Below are 19021 nucleotides of genomic sequence, written 5' to 3' on the forward strand. Positions count from 1 at the left end.
GGGGCCCCTGCACTGCCCATTCCACTGGCATGGGCAGTGCAGGGGCCCCCTAACAGGGCCCCATTAAGATTTTCAGTGTCTGCTATGCAGACACTGAAAATCGCGACAGGTGCCACTGCACCCGTCGCACCCCTTCCACTCCGCCGGCTCCATTCGGAGCCGGCATCCTCGTGAAAGGGGGTTTCCCGCTGGGCGGGCGGGCGGCCTTCTGGCGGTCGCCCGCCAGCCCAGCGGGAAACTGAGAATGACCGCCGCGGTCTTTTGACCGCGGTACGGTCTTCTGGCGGTTCCAGCTGGGCCCCCTGGCATTAGCCAAGGTGCACCCATATTGTTCAGGGCAAATTCCCCGGACTTTGTGAGTGTGGGGACACCATTACACGCGTGCACTATACATAGGTCACTACCTATGTATCGCGTCACAATGGTAACTTCGAACATGGCCATGAAACATGTCTACGATCATGGAATTGTCACCCCAATCCCATTCTGGTATTGGGGGGACAATTCCATGATCCCCCGGGTCTCTAGCACAGAACCCTGGTGCTGCCAAACTGCCCTTCTGGGGTTTCCACTGCAGCTGCTGCTGCTGCCAACCCCTCAGACAGGATTCTGCCCTCCTGCGGTCCAGCCAGCCATGGCCCAGGAAGGCAGAACAAAGGATTTCCTCTGAGAGAGGGTGTTACATCCTCTCCCTTTGGAAATAGGTGTGAAGGGCTGGGGAGGAGTAGCCTCCCCCAGCCTCTGGAAATGCTTTGATGGGCACAGATGGTGCCCATCTCTGCATAAGCCAGTCTACACCGGTTCAGGGATCCCCCAGCCCTGCTCTGGCGCGAAACTGGACAAAGGAAAGGGGAGTGACCACTCCCCTGACCAGTACCTCCCAGGACAGGTGCCCAGAGCTCCTCCAGTGTTTCCCAGACCTCTGCCATCTTGGATTCAGAGGTGTTGGGGGCACACTGGACTGCTCTGAGTGGCCAGTGCCAGCAGGTGATGTCAGAGACCCCCACTGATAAGCTCTTACCTATCTTGGTAGCCAATCCTCCTTTCTTGGTAGCCAAACCTCCTTTTCTGGCTATTTAGGGTCTCTCCTCTAGGGAATTCTTCAGATAACGAATGCAAGAGCTCACCAGAGTTCCTCTGCACTTCCCACTTCGACTTCTGCCAAGGATCGACCGCTGACTGCTCCAGGACGCCTGCAAAACCGCAACAAAGTAGCAAGATGACTACCGCAACATTGAAGTGCCTCATCCTGATTGCTTTCTTGACTGTTTCCTGGTGGTGCATGCTCTGGGGGTCACCAGCCTTCACCCTGCACTGGAAGCCAAGAAGAAATCTCCTGTGGGTCGACTGAATCTTCCCCCTGCTAACGCAGGCACCAAAAGACTGCATCACCGGTCCTCTGGGTCCCCTCTCATCCTGACGAGCGTGGTCCCTGGAACACAGGAACTCTATCCAAGTAACTCCCACAGTCCAGTGATTCTTCAGTCCAAGTTTGGTGGAGGTAAGTCCTTGCCTCCCCACGCTAGACTGCAAACGTGTGTACTGTGTGATTTGCAGCTGCTCCAGCTCCTGTGCACGCCTTCAGGATTTCCTTCGTGCACAGCTGACCCTGGTTCCCCAGCACTCCGTCCTGCAGTGCTCAACCCTCTGAGTTGGCCTCCAACGTCGTGGGATCCTCCTTTGTGACTCTGAGCCAGCTCTGGTTCACAAATCTTCTTAGTGCCTTTTTGGGTACTTCTGCGGGTGCTGCCTGCTTCTGTGGGAGCTCTTTGAGTTGCTGAGTGCCTCCTCTGTCTCCTCCTCCAACGGGCGACCTCCTGATCCTTCCTGGTCCCCAGCAGCACCCAAATACCTCTAAAACAACCCTTGTAGCTAGCAAGGCTTGTTTGTGCTATTTCTGCATGGGAATACTTCTGCAGCCTTCAGCACGCCGTGGGACATCTTTCTTCCAAAGGAGAAGTTCCTAGCTCTCTTCGTTGTTGGAGAATTCTAAGCTTCTTCCATCTGGAGGCAGCTTCCTTGCACCTTCATCCGGGGTTTCCTGGGCTCCTGCCCCCACTGGACACTATCGCGACTCTTGGACTTGGTCCCCTTGCCTTGCAGGTCCTCAGGTCCAGGAATCCGTCTTCAGTGCTTTGCTGGTATTTGTGGTTCTTGCAGAATCCCCCTATCACTACTAGAAGGCTGAGGTTAGAGAAGGCCAGAATGAAGCTAATGCAGCAGCAGTTGGCCTTAGACAGGTAATCCTTGGCTGTGGCGAAAGGGGGGCAGGGTTTGGGGTTAGTTCCCCAGGGTGGCAGCAGCAATTTTAGAAATACAAATATTAGGGAACCTTCATTTGATTCTAGAAATCTGCACAAAGTTGTCCCTCCTTACAAGGATGGTGATGACATCAACAGGTGGTTTGCTGCACTTGAGAGGGCCTGTGCAGTTCAGAGGGTCCCTCATGTACAGTGAGCTGCTATCCTTTGGTTATCCTTCTCTGGCAAAGGTAGAGACAGACTTCTGATTGTCAGAGAGGTGGATGCAGAAAACTACCAAATTCTTAAAAATGCACTCTTGAATGATCTGGGCTTAACCACTGAACAGTATAGACTTAAGTTCAGAGAGACCACAAAGAAGTCATCACAGGACTAGACAGAGTTTGTAGACTGTTGCGTGAAGGCTGGTTACATGGCAGTAAGGTGACTGATTATTCAAGCCTACATAACTTGTTTCTGAGATGGCATAGTTTGAATAATTGTGTGTCTGAATTGTTACATCAGTATTTTGTGGACTCAGATCTGACCTCTCCCCAAGAATTGGGAAAGAAGGCAGACAAATGGGTCAGAACAAGGGTGAGCAGAAAAGCTCATACAGGGGCTGGCAAGGATGGAAAAAAGAAAGATGGTGAAAGATCTCAGGACAAGCATGGGTATAAAAGTAAACATAAAGATCCTTCTTCAGGTCCAAAACACTCCTCGGGGTTGGGGCTAAATCTTCTTCATCTTCTTCAAACTCTTCACACAATCCGAAAAAGCCTTGGTGCTATGTGTGTAGAAATGAAGGCCATTGGCCAGGGGATAAGTCCTGCACAGTTAAAGCCACTGAGCCTACCACCACTAAGACATCAGACACTAGTGCCCCTAGCAGTAGTGGTAATAGTGGTGGGACTACTGGCAATAGTCAAACTAAAAGTGTAATTGGGTTCACTTTTGGGACCATAATAGAAACTGGGGTAGACAGTCCCAAGACAGTTTCTGTCACACCTGGTGGCTTTGGCCTTGCCACCTTGGCTGCTTGTCCCCTTAACATGGATAAGTACAGGCAGTCAATCTTAATAAATGGTGTTGACTCCCAGACCTACAGGGACACAGGTGCCAGTATCACTTTGGTGACGGAAAACCTGGTGTCACCTGTACAGCACCTCCTTGGACGGAAGTACCAAGTTACTGCTGTCAATAACTCCATTCAGTCCCTCCCCTTAGCTATAGTTCAACTTAGTTGGGTGGAGGTACTGGCCCTAAGCAGGTGGTGGTATCACCTAGCTTAACTGTAGATTGGCTCTTAGGGAATGACCTAGAGGCCTCAGGTTGGGCTGGAGTAGAGTTTAGTACCTATGCATCCGTGCTGGGTATCCCTGAGCAATTGCTTCCTCTCATTTCTGGTGAAATGAAAAAGCAAAGGAGAGAAAAAGGCCTAAAATCTCAGGATCCTTCTCCACCAACAGGTAAAAAGGGTATCAATGTATCCCTTCCACACCCTTCCACTAAGGATACCATTCCTGTAGTGGGAGAAACCTCTCCTGGGGTGGAACCTGTACCAAGGGAGCCCTCAGCTACCACAGCTAGATTCCCAGAGGTCAAAGTACCTCTCTGTGGAACTACTAAACCAGATGTGCAAAATTGCATAATTTTAGTAAATATGAAGCATGCCTCCAGCCCTCCCAGAGAAACTTTAGTGCAGCAGCCATGCACTGCTTCTAAACACTTAGGACAGCAGTACTGTCCTAGTGTGGAGCTTATAGGACAGCAGCCCTGGCATGCTCCAACTCAAGAGAAACAGCAACCATGTTCTCTCTTACAGCCATATGGACAAAGTTTTGCCGAGCTATGGCTTTATTGAGACAGCAACCCTGTCTAGCATTTCCTAGATTGGACATAGGCCCAGTGGACCAATCCCACTGCCCAACTTTAAAACATACTCGTAGGAACTCTGAGAAATTACACTCACACTGTTGGTTAGATAAAAATCTCCAAACAGGGTGGGTGATAAAGGAAGTAACCACTCTATTGCAGATCTACTCTCCACTTATCGCCACTTAGACAATAAAGTCTCAACTGGCCAGGATTAGCCTTATTGTCCTTTGTTTGGTGGGGGGGTTGTGTGAGAAAGTAGCCTCTTTCTAGCATGGTCACCTCCACTTTTCACCTGTTTGTGAGTGTGTGTCAGTGTGTTTTTACTATGTCACTGGGATCCTGCTAGCCAGGACCCCCGTGCTCATACATGAAAACCTATATGTCAGTATGTTTTTGCCTGTCTCACTGGGATCCTGCTGGTCAGGACCCCGGTGCTCATAAATTTGTGGCCTAATGTGTATGCCTGTGCAGTGCCTAACTGTGTCATTGAGGCTTTGCTAACCAGAACGTCAGTCCTTATGCTCTCTCTGCTTTTACATTTGTAACTGTGGGACAATGACTTAATTTACCAATTTCAATTGGCATACTGGACCCCCCTTATAAGTCCCTGGTATATGGTACCTAGGTATCCAGGGCATTGGGGTTCCAGGAGATCCACATGGGCTGCAGCATTTCTTTTGCCACCCATAGGGAGCTCAGACTGCCACTGCAGCCTGCGTGAAATAGTGCACACACTATTTCACAGACATTTTCACTGCACTTAAGTAACTTATAAGTCACCTATATGTCTAACTTTCACTTGCTGAAGGTTAGGTGCAAAGTTACTAAGTGTGAGGGCACCTTTGCACTAGCAAAGGTGCTCCCACATAGTTCAGGGCCATTTCCCCGGACTTTGTGAGCGTGGGGACACCACTACATGCGTGCACTACATATAGGTCAATACCTACATGTAGTTTCACAATGGTAACTCTGAATATGGCCGTGTAACATGTCTAAGATCATGGAATTGTTCCCCATTCCAAATCTGGTTATGGGGAGCCAATTCCATGCATCCTGGGGGTTCCACCATGGACCCCCAGTACTGCCAAAGCAGCTCTCTGAGGCTTGCCTTGCAGCTACAGCTGCTGCCACCTCAGAGACAAGGTTCTGCCCTCCTAGGGTCTGGGCAGCCCAGTCCCAGCAAGGCAGAATAAAGCATTTCCTCTGAGAGCAGGGTGTTACACCCTCTCCCTTTGGAAATAGGTGTTACAGGCTGGGGAGAAGTAGCTTCCCCCAGCCTCTGGAAATGCTTTGAAGGGCACAGATGGTGCTCTCCTTGCATAAACCAGTCTACACCGGTTCGGGGACCCTTCTTCCCCTGCTCTGGCTGGAAACTGGACAAAGGAAAGGGGAGTGACCACTCCCCTGTCCATCACCACCCCAGGGGTGGTGCCCAGAGCGCCTCCAGTGTGTCCCAGGCTTCAGCCATCTTGCTTTGGAAGGTGTGGGGGCACTCTGGAGGGCTCTGAGTGGCCAGTGCCAGCAGGTGATGTCAGAGATCCTCCTGATAGGTCCATACCTGATAAGGTGGCCAATCCCCCTCTCAGGGCTGTTTAGGGTCTCTCCTGTGGGTTATCTTCAGAATCTGCTTGCAAGTTTCCTTCAGGAATCCTCTGCAACGTCTGCAGCATCCTCTGACCTCGGATCAACCGCAGCATGCTCCAAGAAACGCTGTAACTGCAACAAAGTGTGTACAAGAGACACTTTTTTTTAGCAAACCCAGCTCCAAGACAGCAACTGCAACAGTTACCATGGTGTACATGCTCTGGGGACTCCCTGTCTTAATCCTGCACCAGAAGGTCTGAAGAAATCTCCTGTGGAGTGACGGAGTCACTCCCCTGCTCCAAGCAGGCACCTTCCAAGGCAAAGACCAGTACCCTGGGACTCCACTCACGGCAACGAGTGTGCTCCTAAAGACACAACAGAGGGTGGACATCATCGACATAGACTGTCCTGAGGTCCTGCTGACGCAATTTGGAGGAGGTAAGACCTTGCCTTCCCTGAGAATGACGGTACCCCTGTGTTTTGTGTCTTCTTCGTCTCCTGAGGCCTCTGTGCACTCTTTGCAAAATTCCTTCATGCACATCCTGGGTCAGGTCCCCAGAACTCCACCCTGCGATGCTCAACTTATTGAGTTGTTCTCTGGCGGCGTGGGACCTTCTTTTGTTGTGCTGCATCAACTGTGTTTTGCACATCCTTTGAACCCGGATCCTGTGGCTTCTGGGGGTGCTGGCTGCCATCCTGAGGGCTCTCTAAAGAGCTGAGAGCCCCCTCTTCCTCCTCACTCAGAGTTGAGCCCCCCAGGTCTCTCCTGGGTCCATCCAGCACCATTTTGATGAAAAATACACTTTTGCCATAGCCAAGGCTTGTTGGTACCTTCCATCACAAAGTCTTGTCTGCAACGATCTTCACACCGTGGGACATCCTTTGCATCATGCATAAGCCCGCTGGCATCTTCCTAGGGTGCATTTCTGCATTCTTCAACTAACCAGGTACTCTTCTTTTGCACCCTCATCTGGGTTGGCAGGGGCTCCTGTCCTTCCTGGAACTTCTTTCGACTTCTGGACTTGATCCCCTTCCTTTGCAGGTCTTCAGGTCCAATAATCCAGCAGTTGTTGTTTGCAGACTTGGTTGGCTGCTGCAAAATCCCAAAAACGAGGAGCAGTGTGTCCTAAGGAAACTTGCAGTACTTTACTCCTGCTTTTCTGGGCTCTGGGGTGGGGTGATTTACTTACCTTTACTGTATTCTTACTCTCCCAGCGATTCTACGCACACTACACTTGTCTAGGGGGGAATTTGTGATCCACATTCCACTTTTTTAGTATATGGTTTGTGTTGCACCTAGACTTATTTTCTCCCATTGCATTCTACAGATTTCCCACTGTTTGCATTGTTCTATGACTATTTACTTGTCTAATTTTGGTGTCTAGTGTATATATTGTGTATAATACTGACCTCCAGAAGGAGTATTGTCTCTAAGATATTTTTGGCACTGTGTCACACACATTTTTTGTAACATTGAGTATTGTCTTTACTTGTGTATAATTACTGTGTAACTATAAGTGGTATTGCATTAGCTTTGAATGTCTCCTAGTTCAGCTTAAGCTGCTGTGCTATAGCTACCTCTATCAGCCTAAGCTGCTTGAACACTACTACATTCACTAACAAGGGATAACTGGACCTGCTGTAAAGTGTAAGGACCCAAGGTACCCACTACAAACCATGCCAGCCTCCTACCACTGTCACTTATTTTTACTTCACCTGAGTGTAAACAAGGGCAGGAAAGAGAAAAACACAAAAAGAGGAAGAGTGTGGAAGAGAAAGACAGCAAAACTGTGACTAAGAGTAAAAGAAGGGAATTAAAAAAGAACCTTCGAGAGAAAAATAATGGGACAGGGAGTATATGGTGGTGGACCAAAAATGCATGAGAGGAACTCGAGATATTGGTATTTGGCAATCCCGACATTAGTCGGCTTCGGCTGTCGGCTGCTGAGAAAAGATTTGAGCACCAGCACTTTTTATTTTACAAACTAAGCAATGGCCAAAATGCTTCCAGTACCTCAGTAACTAAAAGTTGAAACTGCTTCTGTAGCTTTACTGAAGGCTGCTGCCTCTAAAAGTAGTGAGCCCAAGTTCACAGGATTGTTATCATAGCCCATCTGCGCCCAAGGACCATCACTATCTGACAGAAAAACTAACAATGCTCTAATGATATCTTCCTTAAACTGAGGGCTGATTTGTTGCACACAGCCATCAAGAGAGGGAGGGAAGAGGTCAAGAAGACCACGAGGCAAAATACTGCAGAAGTACTGGTTGCCTTACACACTCACCCGCCCACTTCTCATGACTGTGGTCTGCAAGGCGGTGTGCAGGTCTTCCTGTGTTACGCTAGCCTCAAAGTCAACCCCATAGCTCAAAGTAGTTTTTATTCAACCTTTAGAAAGTGCTATGAAAAATGTTGCAACTTTTCGAACATTGCAAAGTATTTTTGCTCTACCACTTTGTGTGTATATTCTGAATCTTTTGACAATTTGTGTACCACATATCGCTATTTAATAGTGCCAAATGTTTCTGCAGAAGCTGTATGTAAAGGGAAAGTTGGTGTGATTCTTCTGCACCAAAACATTGTGCAAAACGCAATCCTGCAAAGAAAGAAACTTGCAGGTATTTATGCCTCAACTGGATTCTATAAGAGTGAAAAATAACCTCACTGTGTGGTAGAATATATAATGTAATGGAGAAAAAACAGTGCTTGGTTAAAGCAGGAAACACACATTGAAAACTTAGCCCGCAAAAAAGTATTTCCCTGCAGGAAATGTTTCATTATCCCCTGGGAGACTATAATCTCACACTTGCAATGTGCCCCTTTGGCCACTTGTGTTCTCTGAGGTCAAAAACAGCACTGTGCTCCAACTGCACTCCAGCCAGCAGTGACAAGGCAGCTACACTGCGGACAAATGAACTCCATCATGCCTGGTGTATCCATACACAGTAAGATTGAATAAATTGACTTTCTAACTTGCGCAAATCAGACAGCTATAGCCGTTTGTCTGCATCCAAAGACCAATTCACAGCTCTCTGTGTCACTAGCGAGTGAGTGGGACTGAATTACTGCAACTTTGTGACTATGCTCCATGGAGAATGAATAGACCGATGGTATTTTCATTTTACATTTTTATTAAATCAGTTCTCAAGGGCCCAGAAAACTCGAGGGCAACAGACAATCATTGAGACAAATGCCATCGATATTATCTTCGGAACTGCAAAAACTGGTGGCCTGATTTACGAGGCCAACGGCGCAGGGCGGCGCAGCAATTACCTTGCTGCACCACCGTGCGCAACCGGGAAAGGGCAGTAAAGCACGTATGTACAAGATACAGTGCATTTCTGTCCTCCGACCCTGCGCTGAAACATAAATTGCTGCCTAGCTCCAACGCAGCCTGCATTGTGGGGATGATTGTTTTTGTGCAGAACGGGAAACCTTCCTGCACAAAAACCATCACGGGCAATGTTTTCCTCTTTCTATGTGTGATACATTCAAGAGGAAAAAATAGGAAGAAATAAAAATATTTCTCCCTGTTGCGTCGTTCTTACGCCACCCCTGAGGTGATATAGGAATCTGACGCATCCCCAAACTTGAAAATGTAGGAATGCGTTAGATTCCTTCAGGTTCCATGGATGTTGCGTGGGAAAACCCCAAGCAACACCCAAGAAATGCCCCTTTCACACAGTGTTATACGTGAAAGGGGTCCATATTTACAAGGCCATAAAAAGCCACTCAAGATGGCTTTGAGTGGCCTTGTAACTATGGTCTGGCACACTGCGCCACTGGAGCGTCAAAGAAAATGATGCTCTGGTGGCGTAGTGTGCCGATAGGGAGGCCCTGGATACTTTTCTCAATGAAGTGCCAAGAAACTCAGGGCATCATTTACAAGGCCTTTGCACCACATTTGCGTCCTTTTTTATCACACAACAGTGGCGCAAGCACTACACTGCTCCACATTTACAAACTGATGTATTGGGCCCCAATGCGTCAGTTTGTAAAGCCTTGTTTCAGAATATACCTGTGCTTGGTATAATGTATGCAAGGTAGGCATTCCCTCTGGAAAAACCACGCAGAACTGTTAGAGTGAAATTTACATTTCACAGTTGTTCTGCGGTTTCACTGAGTCAGAATGTTAATCCCTGCTCAGAGCAGGCGTTAAACTAACGCAGGGCTTTTCTCTATGGGAGCCTTCCTCGCATTGCTGGAGCAGTCATTTTTTTTACGCTAGTCCAGCAATGCGTGAGTTTAGCGCCACAGATGCATCAGAATTTCTGATGCATCTTTGAAAACGTGCACCATGGAACTCTGTATTGCAAATACAGCGCATCCATGGCGTTGTTAGGGGTGGCAAAGAGCAGCGCAAGAAATTTGATGTATCGGAGTCGATGCATCATATTCTTGTAAATGAGCCCCTCATATTTTGCAGCAGTTGATAATAGGTGCAGGGACGGATGCAGTCATGGCTTATTCTTGGAGGGTGACGTTGGTTTCAAAACAGCATTAGGTTAAACAATAATTAGAATGTCTAAGCAACATTGTGACATACATAAAAGCAATAAGTAACAAGGTAATTTTCTACTAAATAATATTCGAATGCAACTGACACCAGTAGTATTCTTTTTGGTTCAGGCGGCTGAGCTTCTGGTCATGAAGAGCTTTTCACTATGTTGTCAATGTTCAAAAACTAAAGGATCTCATTTCGAGAAACTGTAAAATATCGGCAAATAAAACTGTCCCAAGGTCACATTGTTTCACAGAATGGTTTAATCGGCTTTTTTCCTTTATTTGCATCTCTTTCTATATTGTACAAGTTTCTTTTAGTCATAATAATCAACATTAGATAACTGCAACAAAGAAAAAGCGTTCTGTTATTTTTTGTATCAATTCTAATAAAATACAATAATTAGGATTATCATAGTTTAGTAATTATTAAGCAACCTGTTATTCGCATTAGATATTTAGATTGTGTGTACAATGGTAATTTTTTATACTGTCACATTTTAAATGCTAGTTCTGCCGATCATGTCCGTACTTACGTTTTACTGTCATGGTGTCAGGGTCCAGTACGGCTTGTCCCCTGTAACATTCTGCATTGCATAAAGCGACTGCGATAGCAGACACAACAAGGACTAAGAAGTACTTCTGTTAAAGGAAGCGAATGAAACTTTATTATGATATCATTATATTAAAGAAATTACCAAATTGATAACGATTAAAGAAACTTTCAGTACAATGAGAAGTGGTCACCTATATTTCATTAGCTTAAGTAATAAATATGGTCAACCATTTCCTTAAAATTGGCACATAATGTTCCATGGCTTTCTGTTTGCAAGCACGTTAAAAATTGAGAGACAAGCATTAATAAATAAACCAGAGATACCTGATGGCGTACTAATAGATAATGTGAAACCATAACCTTATAAGAGGGATTTTGGGGAAAAGGACAATCTAGGATCCTTTTCGAATGTGCCTAGCAGAGATGGAGTGTAAGAAACATTTTCGCTTAACTGCAGTTCAGATTCTGGGCCATGACCTGAAAGCTCCAGCAAAAATATTTTCTTTTTAGGATTGACGCTCAACGGTAGCTGTGTGGAATCAGAACAACCAGTAAAGTGTACCAGATTTTCATTTTTAGAAACCGAGGACCTCAAGTCATTAACATCTCTACAGAGATTAGTCAGAATTACCATGCATCCAGTTGTTGGCCAGATATTTTACAATTGATGTTAGTTTTTGAGTGAGTGATTATGCCTTGCTCGTATAATTAGACAAACAGTTACAAACAGGGGAATCATGTTTAATTGTCAAGCGACAGGTAGGGGAGGAAATGGCATTGCTTTTTTAAAAGAATTGTGGTCCTTAAATGCAGCTTTCAAGGCTTCCCCAGGGCTGGAAAAATTAGGAGTGGTAGGGTTTATAGGTCAATACCAAATGTGCGCAGGAAGATATTATTAAATACATAGATGCAACTCTACATATGAGACATCTGGCGATGAGATTGAGATATTTGTGTGAGTTTTGCTTTCTGAACTGTTTTCTTAACCATCGCCTTTAATCGTTCTATCGATCCACTGACTTACTTCGAAACAGTGCATAAACTTCTTCAACTCGTCATTATTCTAAGGAGCTCTATTAGCTGTTGCAAGAGAACATGGTGTTCCCCGAAGGTGGGGGCCATGGTCATTTGCCCACTTTGCCCATGCTTAAAAACATCCCTGATTTTTGGGGACCGACACTTATTTTTCCTCATCAGACTGACCCAGAGCAAGATAGAAAATACAGAAGGCAGAAAGGAGGAAGACCCTGCAAGAGTTAGATAAAGAGGCAAGGAGCGTGTGCTGATGGATTAAAGAAAGATGAGGTGGAGTCAAACCACATAGCTTTGATTTTAGACACCCCAGCGTTTGATGCTGTCTAAGCAAACCTTTTAGTTCTGAGACTTATTCTTTAACAAATTAAGCGGTGTTGTTCAGCGTACAAGCACTACAGTACATAATAGTCAAGCAAGAATAAACTTCTGAAGGGCTATGTACTCACTGCACTGTTCAAGGTAGTTTTGAAGCTTAATTAGTCAATCATTCAAACGCATGCAGATTTGCATAAAGCTCAAAATAACCACCTCAGTTTTCTACGTGGACTGATAGAGGGGCAAATAAACAGTTGGCATTTTGATAGCTGGATTTGGATGTCCAGACTTGCTGATATGAAGTGAAGAATGTTACGTATTATCTACTCACCATTGCAAGGAAAATGGAGTAGTTTCCAGAGAGAACCTGTGCTGCAACTCCTGCTTCAAGCTGATTTCAAGTGGTATATATATACATATATATATATATGCAGGTCACAAAGAAGTAATTTTACAGAAGTTTCAAGATGTGTACACAGCAGTATATGGTACTGTAATTATTTATACATTTGGCAGGAGTAATACATATGCAAACTGTGCCACTGTTTGCCCTCGGCAACAAACTGCAAAGTGAAGAGTGGAATGACTGAATTATTCTCAGACAATAGACATCCCTCAGGCTGTGTTCCACTTCATTGTTTTCACCCACAGCATCAGAGATCAGCCCTTTGCAAATAAGTCTTTATTCTGCCTCATTAAGAATGATCCAGCCGGAACTGCCAAGCATGGTCAGCTCCAGATGAGAACACAAGCAACCCTCAGACCAGTTTTGGCTTTCTAAAGCCTTGTCAATGATGTTTAGCTTGAGCAGCACTGAATATCAAAACTCTGGAAAACACTATAACTTAATTACATGTGTCGAAGTTGTAGCTTCGGTGATAAACACTTAAATTACCACTTGCTAATTTGTTGAGAGATATGGTTTTATTCTTTGTGCCAGATTAAAACTACCAACTTATTGAAGTGAAGTGGTATCTAAAATCCCCTATTAAGTCTAAGCTACACACAGCTTAGTCTGTCTGTAGGCTGAGCCATTGTTATCAATACATAACATGTATTTACAATAGACTTTGGTCAGAGATTGCTCATGATCGCCTAGATTTATGCCTTAATTGTGTGCTCTTGAATCAGTGGCTTCCTCTCAGTTCCTGTGATTGTCCCATTCAGGAGCATTTCGATCTCACAGTGCTTTGACTGGCTAAGTTGCATCCTTTCACTGCATTCTTGAGGAGGCTCTCTTTTTTACTTTACATTCAGCACTCCATCGGAGTGCAAGCGTTTCTTTGCTCTCATCTACTACTTTTTAGGTCAAGCGCAAGCGCTCTGACCTGTTGTAATCTATCTGTTGGCATTTCACCACGCTTTTAAGAATGAGGTCTTTGGTTGGCAGTCAGGTTGCCCCCTGTCCAAGCAAGGACCCTCACTCTAGTAAGGGTAAAGGAGAGACACACCTGGTTAATCTCCCCTCACTCCCTTGGTAGCTTGGCATGAGCAGAAAGGCTTAACCCAGAGGCAATGTGTAAAGTATTTGTACCAACACACACAGGAATACAGTGAAACACTACAAAATAGACACCACATAGGTTTAGAAAAATAGTTAATATTTATCTAATAAAACAAGACCAAATCCACAATATACATTTTAAATATGCCTTTAGCATTTAAAAGCACAAAGATAGTGCCTAGAGGATGAATGCTGCAATCTAATGTTAAAGAGACTCCGTGATGGAGTTGTTTCCCACAATGCGACGCCACTGCCTCCATTTATGGAATCAAAGGCAAAGCGTGTGGAAAACAGGCCAGAGCACGGAGTCAGGGAGCGAGGCATCGCTGGATCCGATGCGGCATTGGTTCTGGTGCTGTGGGGTGAAGGAGCATAGGAGTCACGAAGAGGCGTCAGGTCATTGCTGCGGATCGATGGAGGTGAGGTGGCGTCGGTTGCAAGGAGTCGGTCATGGGGAACCTACGTCAAAGTCAAAGTCCAGCGAAGTCACAATGCTGCGTGGTGACCTCACAGGTTCGCAATCACGTCACAGGTGCTGCAACGAAGTCGGCTGCCACGAATGTCGGGTGTACAACACTCCAACTCACAAGTTTGTGCAGATGTCAGCGGCTGAAGTGACGTTGGGCCTACGTTGACAGTGGAGTCGTCACACCTCGGGTGAGGTCCACGGATCCAGGTGCAGGCGGCGTTCCCGGCTTCGTGTAGCAGCACCTTTAGTGAAGTCGCACGGAGTCGTCCGGCATCGTTTCACAGGATTTTCACCAGAAATTCACTTCCAGGGGCCCAGGAACTGGAATGGCACCCTCTGCCCAGCTAGAGTCCATAGCAAGCAGACTCAGAGACTGTTTGGTGAAGCCTTTGCTGTCCCTGAGGATTCAAAAACAGGAGGCAAGCTCAGTCCAAGCCCTTGGAGATACCTTTCAAGCAGGAATGCACAACAAAGTCCAGTCTTTGTCCCCTTACACAAGCAGAAGCTGCAACTGCAGGATAGCCCAACAAAGCACAGTCACAGCGAGTGGCAGCACTTCTCCTCAGCTCTTCTCTGCCTTTGAAGATGCCCAACTTCAAAGAAAAGTCTTCGTTGTTTACAGGATCCTGCCTTGCCTAGGCCTGGCTTCAGACACACATACACCAGGGGGTTGGAGACTGCTTTATGTGAGGGCAGGCACAGCCCTTTCAGGTGTAAGTGACCACTCCTCCCTCCTGCCTTGCCCAGCTGGCCCATCAGGAGATGCAAGTTACTCCCCAGCACCCTTTGTGTCAATGTCTAGTGTAGATGCACAAACAGCCCAACTGTCAGTCTGAACCAGACAAGGAATCCACAAACAGGCAGAGTCACAGAATGGTTTAAGCAAGAAAATGCCTACTTTCTAAAAGTGGCATTTTCAAACTAACAATCTAAAAATCACCTTCACTAAAATATGTATTTTTAAATTATGAGTTCAGAGACCCCAAACGTCACATTTCGATGTGCTCTCAAAGGGAAACTGCACTTTAAGGATATTTAAAGGCAGGCCCTATGTTAACCCATGAGAGAGATAGGCCTTGTATCAGTAAAAAACAAATTTGGCAGTATTTCACTGTCAGAACATGTCAAACACACAAGTACATGTCCTACCTTTAACACACACTGCACCCTGACCGTGGGCCTACCTTAGAGGTGCCTTACATGTATAAAAAGGGAAGGTTTAGACTTTGCAAGTGAGTGCACTTGCCAAGTCGCATTGGCAGTTTATAAACTGCACACACAGACTCTGCAGTGGCAGGTCTGAGCCATGTTTAAAGGGCTACTCCTGTGGGTACCACAATCAGTGCTGCAGGCCCACTAATAACATTTGGTTTACAAGCCCTAGGCACCGCTAGTGCACTTTACTAGGGACTTACTAGTAAATCAAATATCCCCATTATGGAAAGGCCTATTTCCCATTGTTGGAAAGTACCATCTTTCTTGGCATGTTACCCCGAATTTCTGCCTGATTGTCAGTGTGTTTTTACTGTGTCACTGGGATCCTGCTAGTCAGGACCCCAGTGCTTATGGTTTATGGCTTGCTTGTCAGTGCACTTGCTCTGTTTTCTAAATTGTCACTGGAGTCCTGCCAATCAGAACTCCATTCCGTATGCTCTTTCTGTTTCTAAATTTGTCACTATAGTCTAGTGACCTCATATTTCACTCCAAATTGCCATACTGGACCCCCCTTATAAGTCCCTAGTTTATGGTACCTAGGTACCCAGGGCATTGATTGGTTCCAGGAGATCCTTATGGGCTGCAGCATTTCTTTTGCCACCCACAAGGAGCTCATAGAAACACTTCTTCAGGACTTCCATTGCAGCCTGCGTGAAATAGTGTAAGCACTATTTCACAGCCATTTTCACTGCACCAGATGACTTATAAGTCATCTATATATCTAACCTTCAGACCCTGAAGTCTAGGTGCATAGTACCTGTGTGTGAGGGCACCCCTGCACTAGCAGAGGTGCCCCCAAGTCATCCAGGCCCATTTTCCCAGACTTTGTGAGTGCGGGAACACCATTATAAGCATTCACTACATATATGCCAATACATATATGTAGCTTCACAATGGTAACCCGAATATGACGATGTGAGGTGTCTAGGAACTGGAAATTGTACCCACAATCTGATTCTTGTATTGGGGGGCCAATTCCATGCACCCTGGGGGCTCCACCATGGACCCCCAGTACTGCCAAACCAGCTCTCTGAGGTTTCCACTGCAGCCCCAGCTGCCGCCACCTCACAGACAGGCTTCTGCCCTCTTGGGGCTTCAGCAGCTTAATCCCAGGAAGGCAGAACAATGCATTCCCTTTAGGAGAGGGGTGTTATACCCTCTCCCTTTGGAAATAGGTGTTACAGGCATGGGAGGGGTATCCTCACAGAGCCTCTAGAAATGCTTTGAAGGGCACAAATGGTGCCCTCCTTGCATAATCCAGTCTACATCAGTTCAGGGACCCCCAGTCCCTGCTCTGGTGCGCAACTGGACAATGGAAAGGGGATTGACCACTCCCCTGTCCATCACCACCCCAGCAGGGGTGCCCAGAGCTCCTCCAGAGTGTCCCTGGGTTCTGCCATCTTGTTTTTAGGATGATCAGGGAACTCTAGGAGCATCTGAGTGTCCACTGCCACCGGGTGACGTCAGGGACCCCTCCTGATAAGTGTTTACCTGGTTAGGTGACCAATCCCCCTCTCAAGGCTATTTAGGGTCTCTCCTCTGGGTGTTTCCTCAGATTTGGATTGCAAGACTCCAGCAGGGCTTCTCTGCATCCTTTGCTTCACCTCCTACCGTCGGATCAACCACAGAACTGCTCCAGGAACTCCACAACTGCAACAAAGTATCCAAGAAGTCTACTGCAACTCTGTAACTTCAGCTCCTGCCAGCAACAGTTTCCAGGTTGTGCACTCTCTGAGGACTGCCTGCCTTCATCCTGCATCCGAAGAATCTAAGGAATCTCCTGTGGAGTGACGGAGTCAGTTCCCTGCTTCAGTGGGCACCTCACTGCAGCAACAACTGGTACTCTGGGTCCCTTCTCCTGATGACGAGCGTGGATCTTGGAACACAGGTGGTAGACCAAAGTAACCATGACTGTCCAAAGGTCCAGCTGTCCAAATTTGGTGGAGGTAAAAGCTTGCTTTCCCGAGCCAGACAGTACCCCTGTGCACCATATGTTTTGCAGCTCCTAGGGCTTCCGTGTGCTTCTCCAAGAAATCCTTTGTGGGCAGCATAGCCCAGGTCCCCAACACTCTATTGTGCAACGCTCAGCTCCCTGAATTTGTGTCCGGCTGCGTGGGATCCCTTTGTGGAGTGCTGGGATGGCTGCCCATTGCAACTCCTTTGTCCTGTGTTCTGGGACTCCTGTGGGTGCTGCCTGGTCTTCTGAGGGCTCTTTGAAGTGCTGAGAGACCCCTCTGTCTCCTCAGTCCAATGTTGAGACCCCCAGGTCCCTCCTGGGTCCAGGTAGCTCCTTTTCCCATCAAACGCTATGTTTGCATGAGCCAAGGCTTGTTGGTGGAATCCAATGCTGAAATCCAGTCTGCATCCATCTCTTGCACCAAGTAGGAACCCGCAGCTGTCTTCTTTGGTGCATTTCTGACTTTTTCTTCTAACTGGAGAATCTGCTTTTACACCTTCATCTGGATTAGCAGGGGCTCCTCTTACTCCTGGACTCTTTAGCTGTTCTTGGGCTTGGTCTCCTCTCTCCACAGGTCTTCAGGTCCAGGAATCCATCATTGGTGTCTTGCATCTTGCCTGGTTTTTGCATTATTCTTTATCACGACATCAAGTGTGTTCTTAGGAAACTTGCTGTACACTACTCCTGTTTTCCTGGGCTCTGGGGTGGGGTATTTTACATACCTTTGGTGTTTTCTTACACTCCCAGCACCCCTCTACACATTACACTTGCCTAGGTGGGAGCCGACTATTTTAGTGTATGGTTTGTGTTCTCCCTAGGCCTATTGCAACCTATGGTGTTTTCACTGTTTGCACTATTTTAAGACTGTTTACTTACCTGAGTTTGGTTGCTAGTGTATAGTTTGTGTATAATACTTATCTCCTAAGGGAGTAGAGCTTCTAAGATATTTTTGGCCTTGTGTCACTAAAATAAAGTACCTTTTTTTGGTAACACTGAGTATTGCCTTTGTTGTGTGTGAGTACAGTGTGACTACAGTGGTATTGCAAGAGCTTTGCATGTCTCCTAGTTCAGCCTTGGCTGCTCTGCCTACAGCTACCTCTAGACAGCCTGGCTTCTAGACACTGCCTACATTTCACTAATAAGGGATAACTGGACCTGGTATATGGTGTAAGTACCTTAGGTACCCACTACAAACCAGGCCAGCCTCCGACACACATACAATTTCACATAGGAAGCACTTGCACTTTAGTACTGGACAGCAGTAGTAAAGTGCCCAGAGTAACAAAAGCAGCAAAAACGGAGGCCAGCATACAGCAACGACCTGGGAAATAGAGGCAAAAAATTAGGAGAGACCACAGCAAGGATGGCAGGTCTAACACACACCCACCGCAAGCCCATCACTACCACTCACTCATGGGCTTACCTTTTAAAAATCCTTTGTTATCGTAGGTAAATGCTTTACATTTGTCCCTCCTTGGGGCAGTTTTGTTACCTTCTTGACCATCGACCCTGTAACATGGAATATTGCACTTTTTTGACGCTACGTTTGACTGCGAGCAAACTTCTTTTTTCTTTTGTGCCTCTCCTTCATGCTCACGCTTGTGGCGGCGGTTGCATTTTAAATTGGCTTGCTTATGTCAACTGTTTTACTTTTCATTTTTGGCAAGAAAAATCCAGTTTGGCATTTACAATGCTAATAGCTCTAACTCGAGCAAACACAAGACCATTACGTTGCAAATGGCTGTTCTTATTTTCTGAGTATATGTC

The 19021-nt window shown here is 46.5% G+C and overlaps 1 protein-coding gene across 1 annotated transcript in view; it reads right to left on the minus strand.

The window, feature by feature from the left end:
- Positions 1–12577, minus strand: part of LOC138302112 (small serum protein 3-like) — a 113494-nt gene extending 100917 nt beyond the window's left edge. The window contains exons 1-2 of the mRNA XM_069242491.1: positions 12441–12577; positions 10740–10845 (exon numbers count right to left, since the gene is read on the minus strand). Coding sequence (XP_069098592.1) covers positions 10740–10845; positions 12441–12443 — 109 coding nt within the window. The 5' untranslated portion in view covers positions 12444–12577. The remainder of the gene's footprint in view (positions 1–10739; positions 10846–12440) is intronic.
- Between the last annotated feature and the right edge of the window lie 6444 nt (positions 12578–19021).

The sequence above is a fragment of the Pleurodeles waltl genome, chromosome 6, assembly GCF_031143425.1.
Source record: "Pleurodeles waltl isolate 20211129_DDA chromosome 6, aPleWal1.hap1.20221129, whole genome shotgun sequence".
Taxonomy (NCBI): Eukaryota; Metazoa; Chordata; class Amphibia; order Caudata; family Salamandridae; genus Pleurodeles; species Pleurodeles waltl.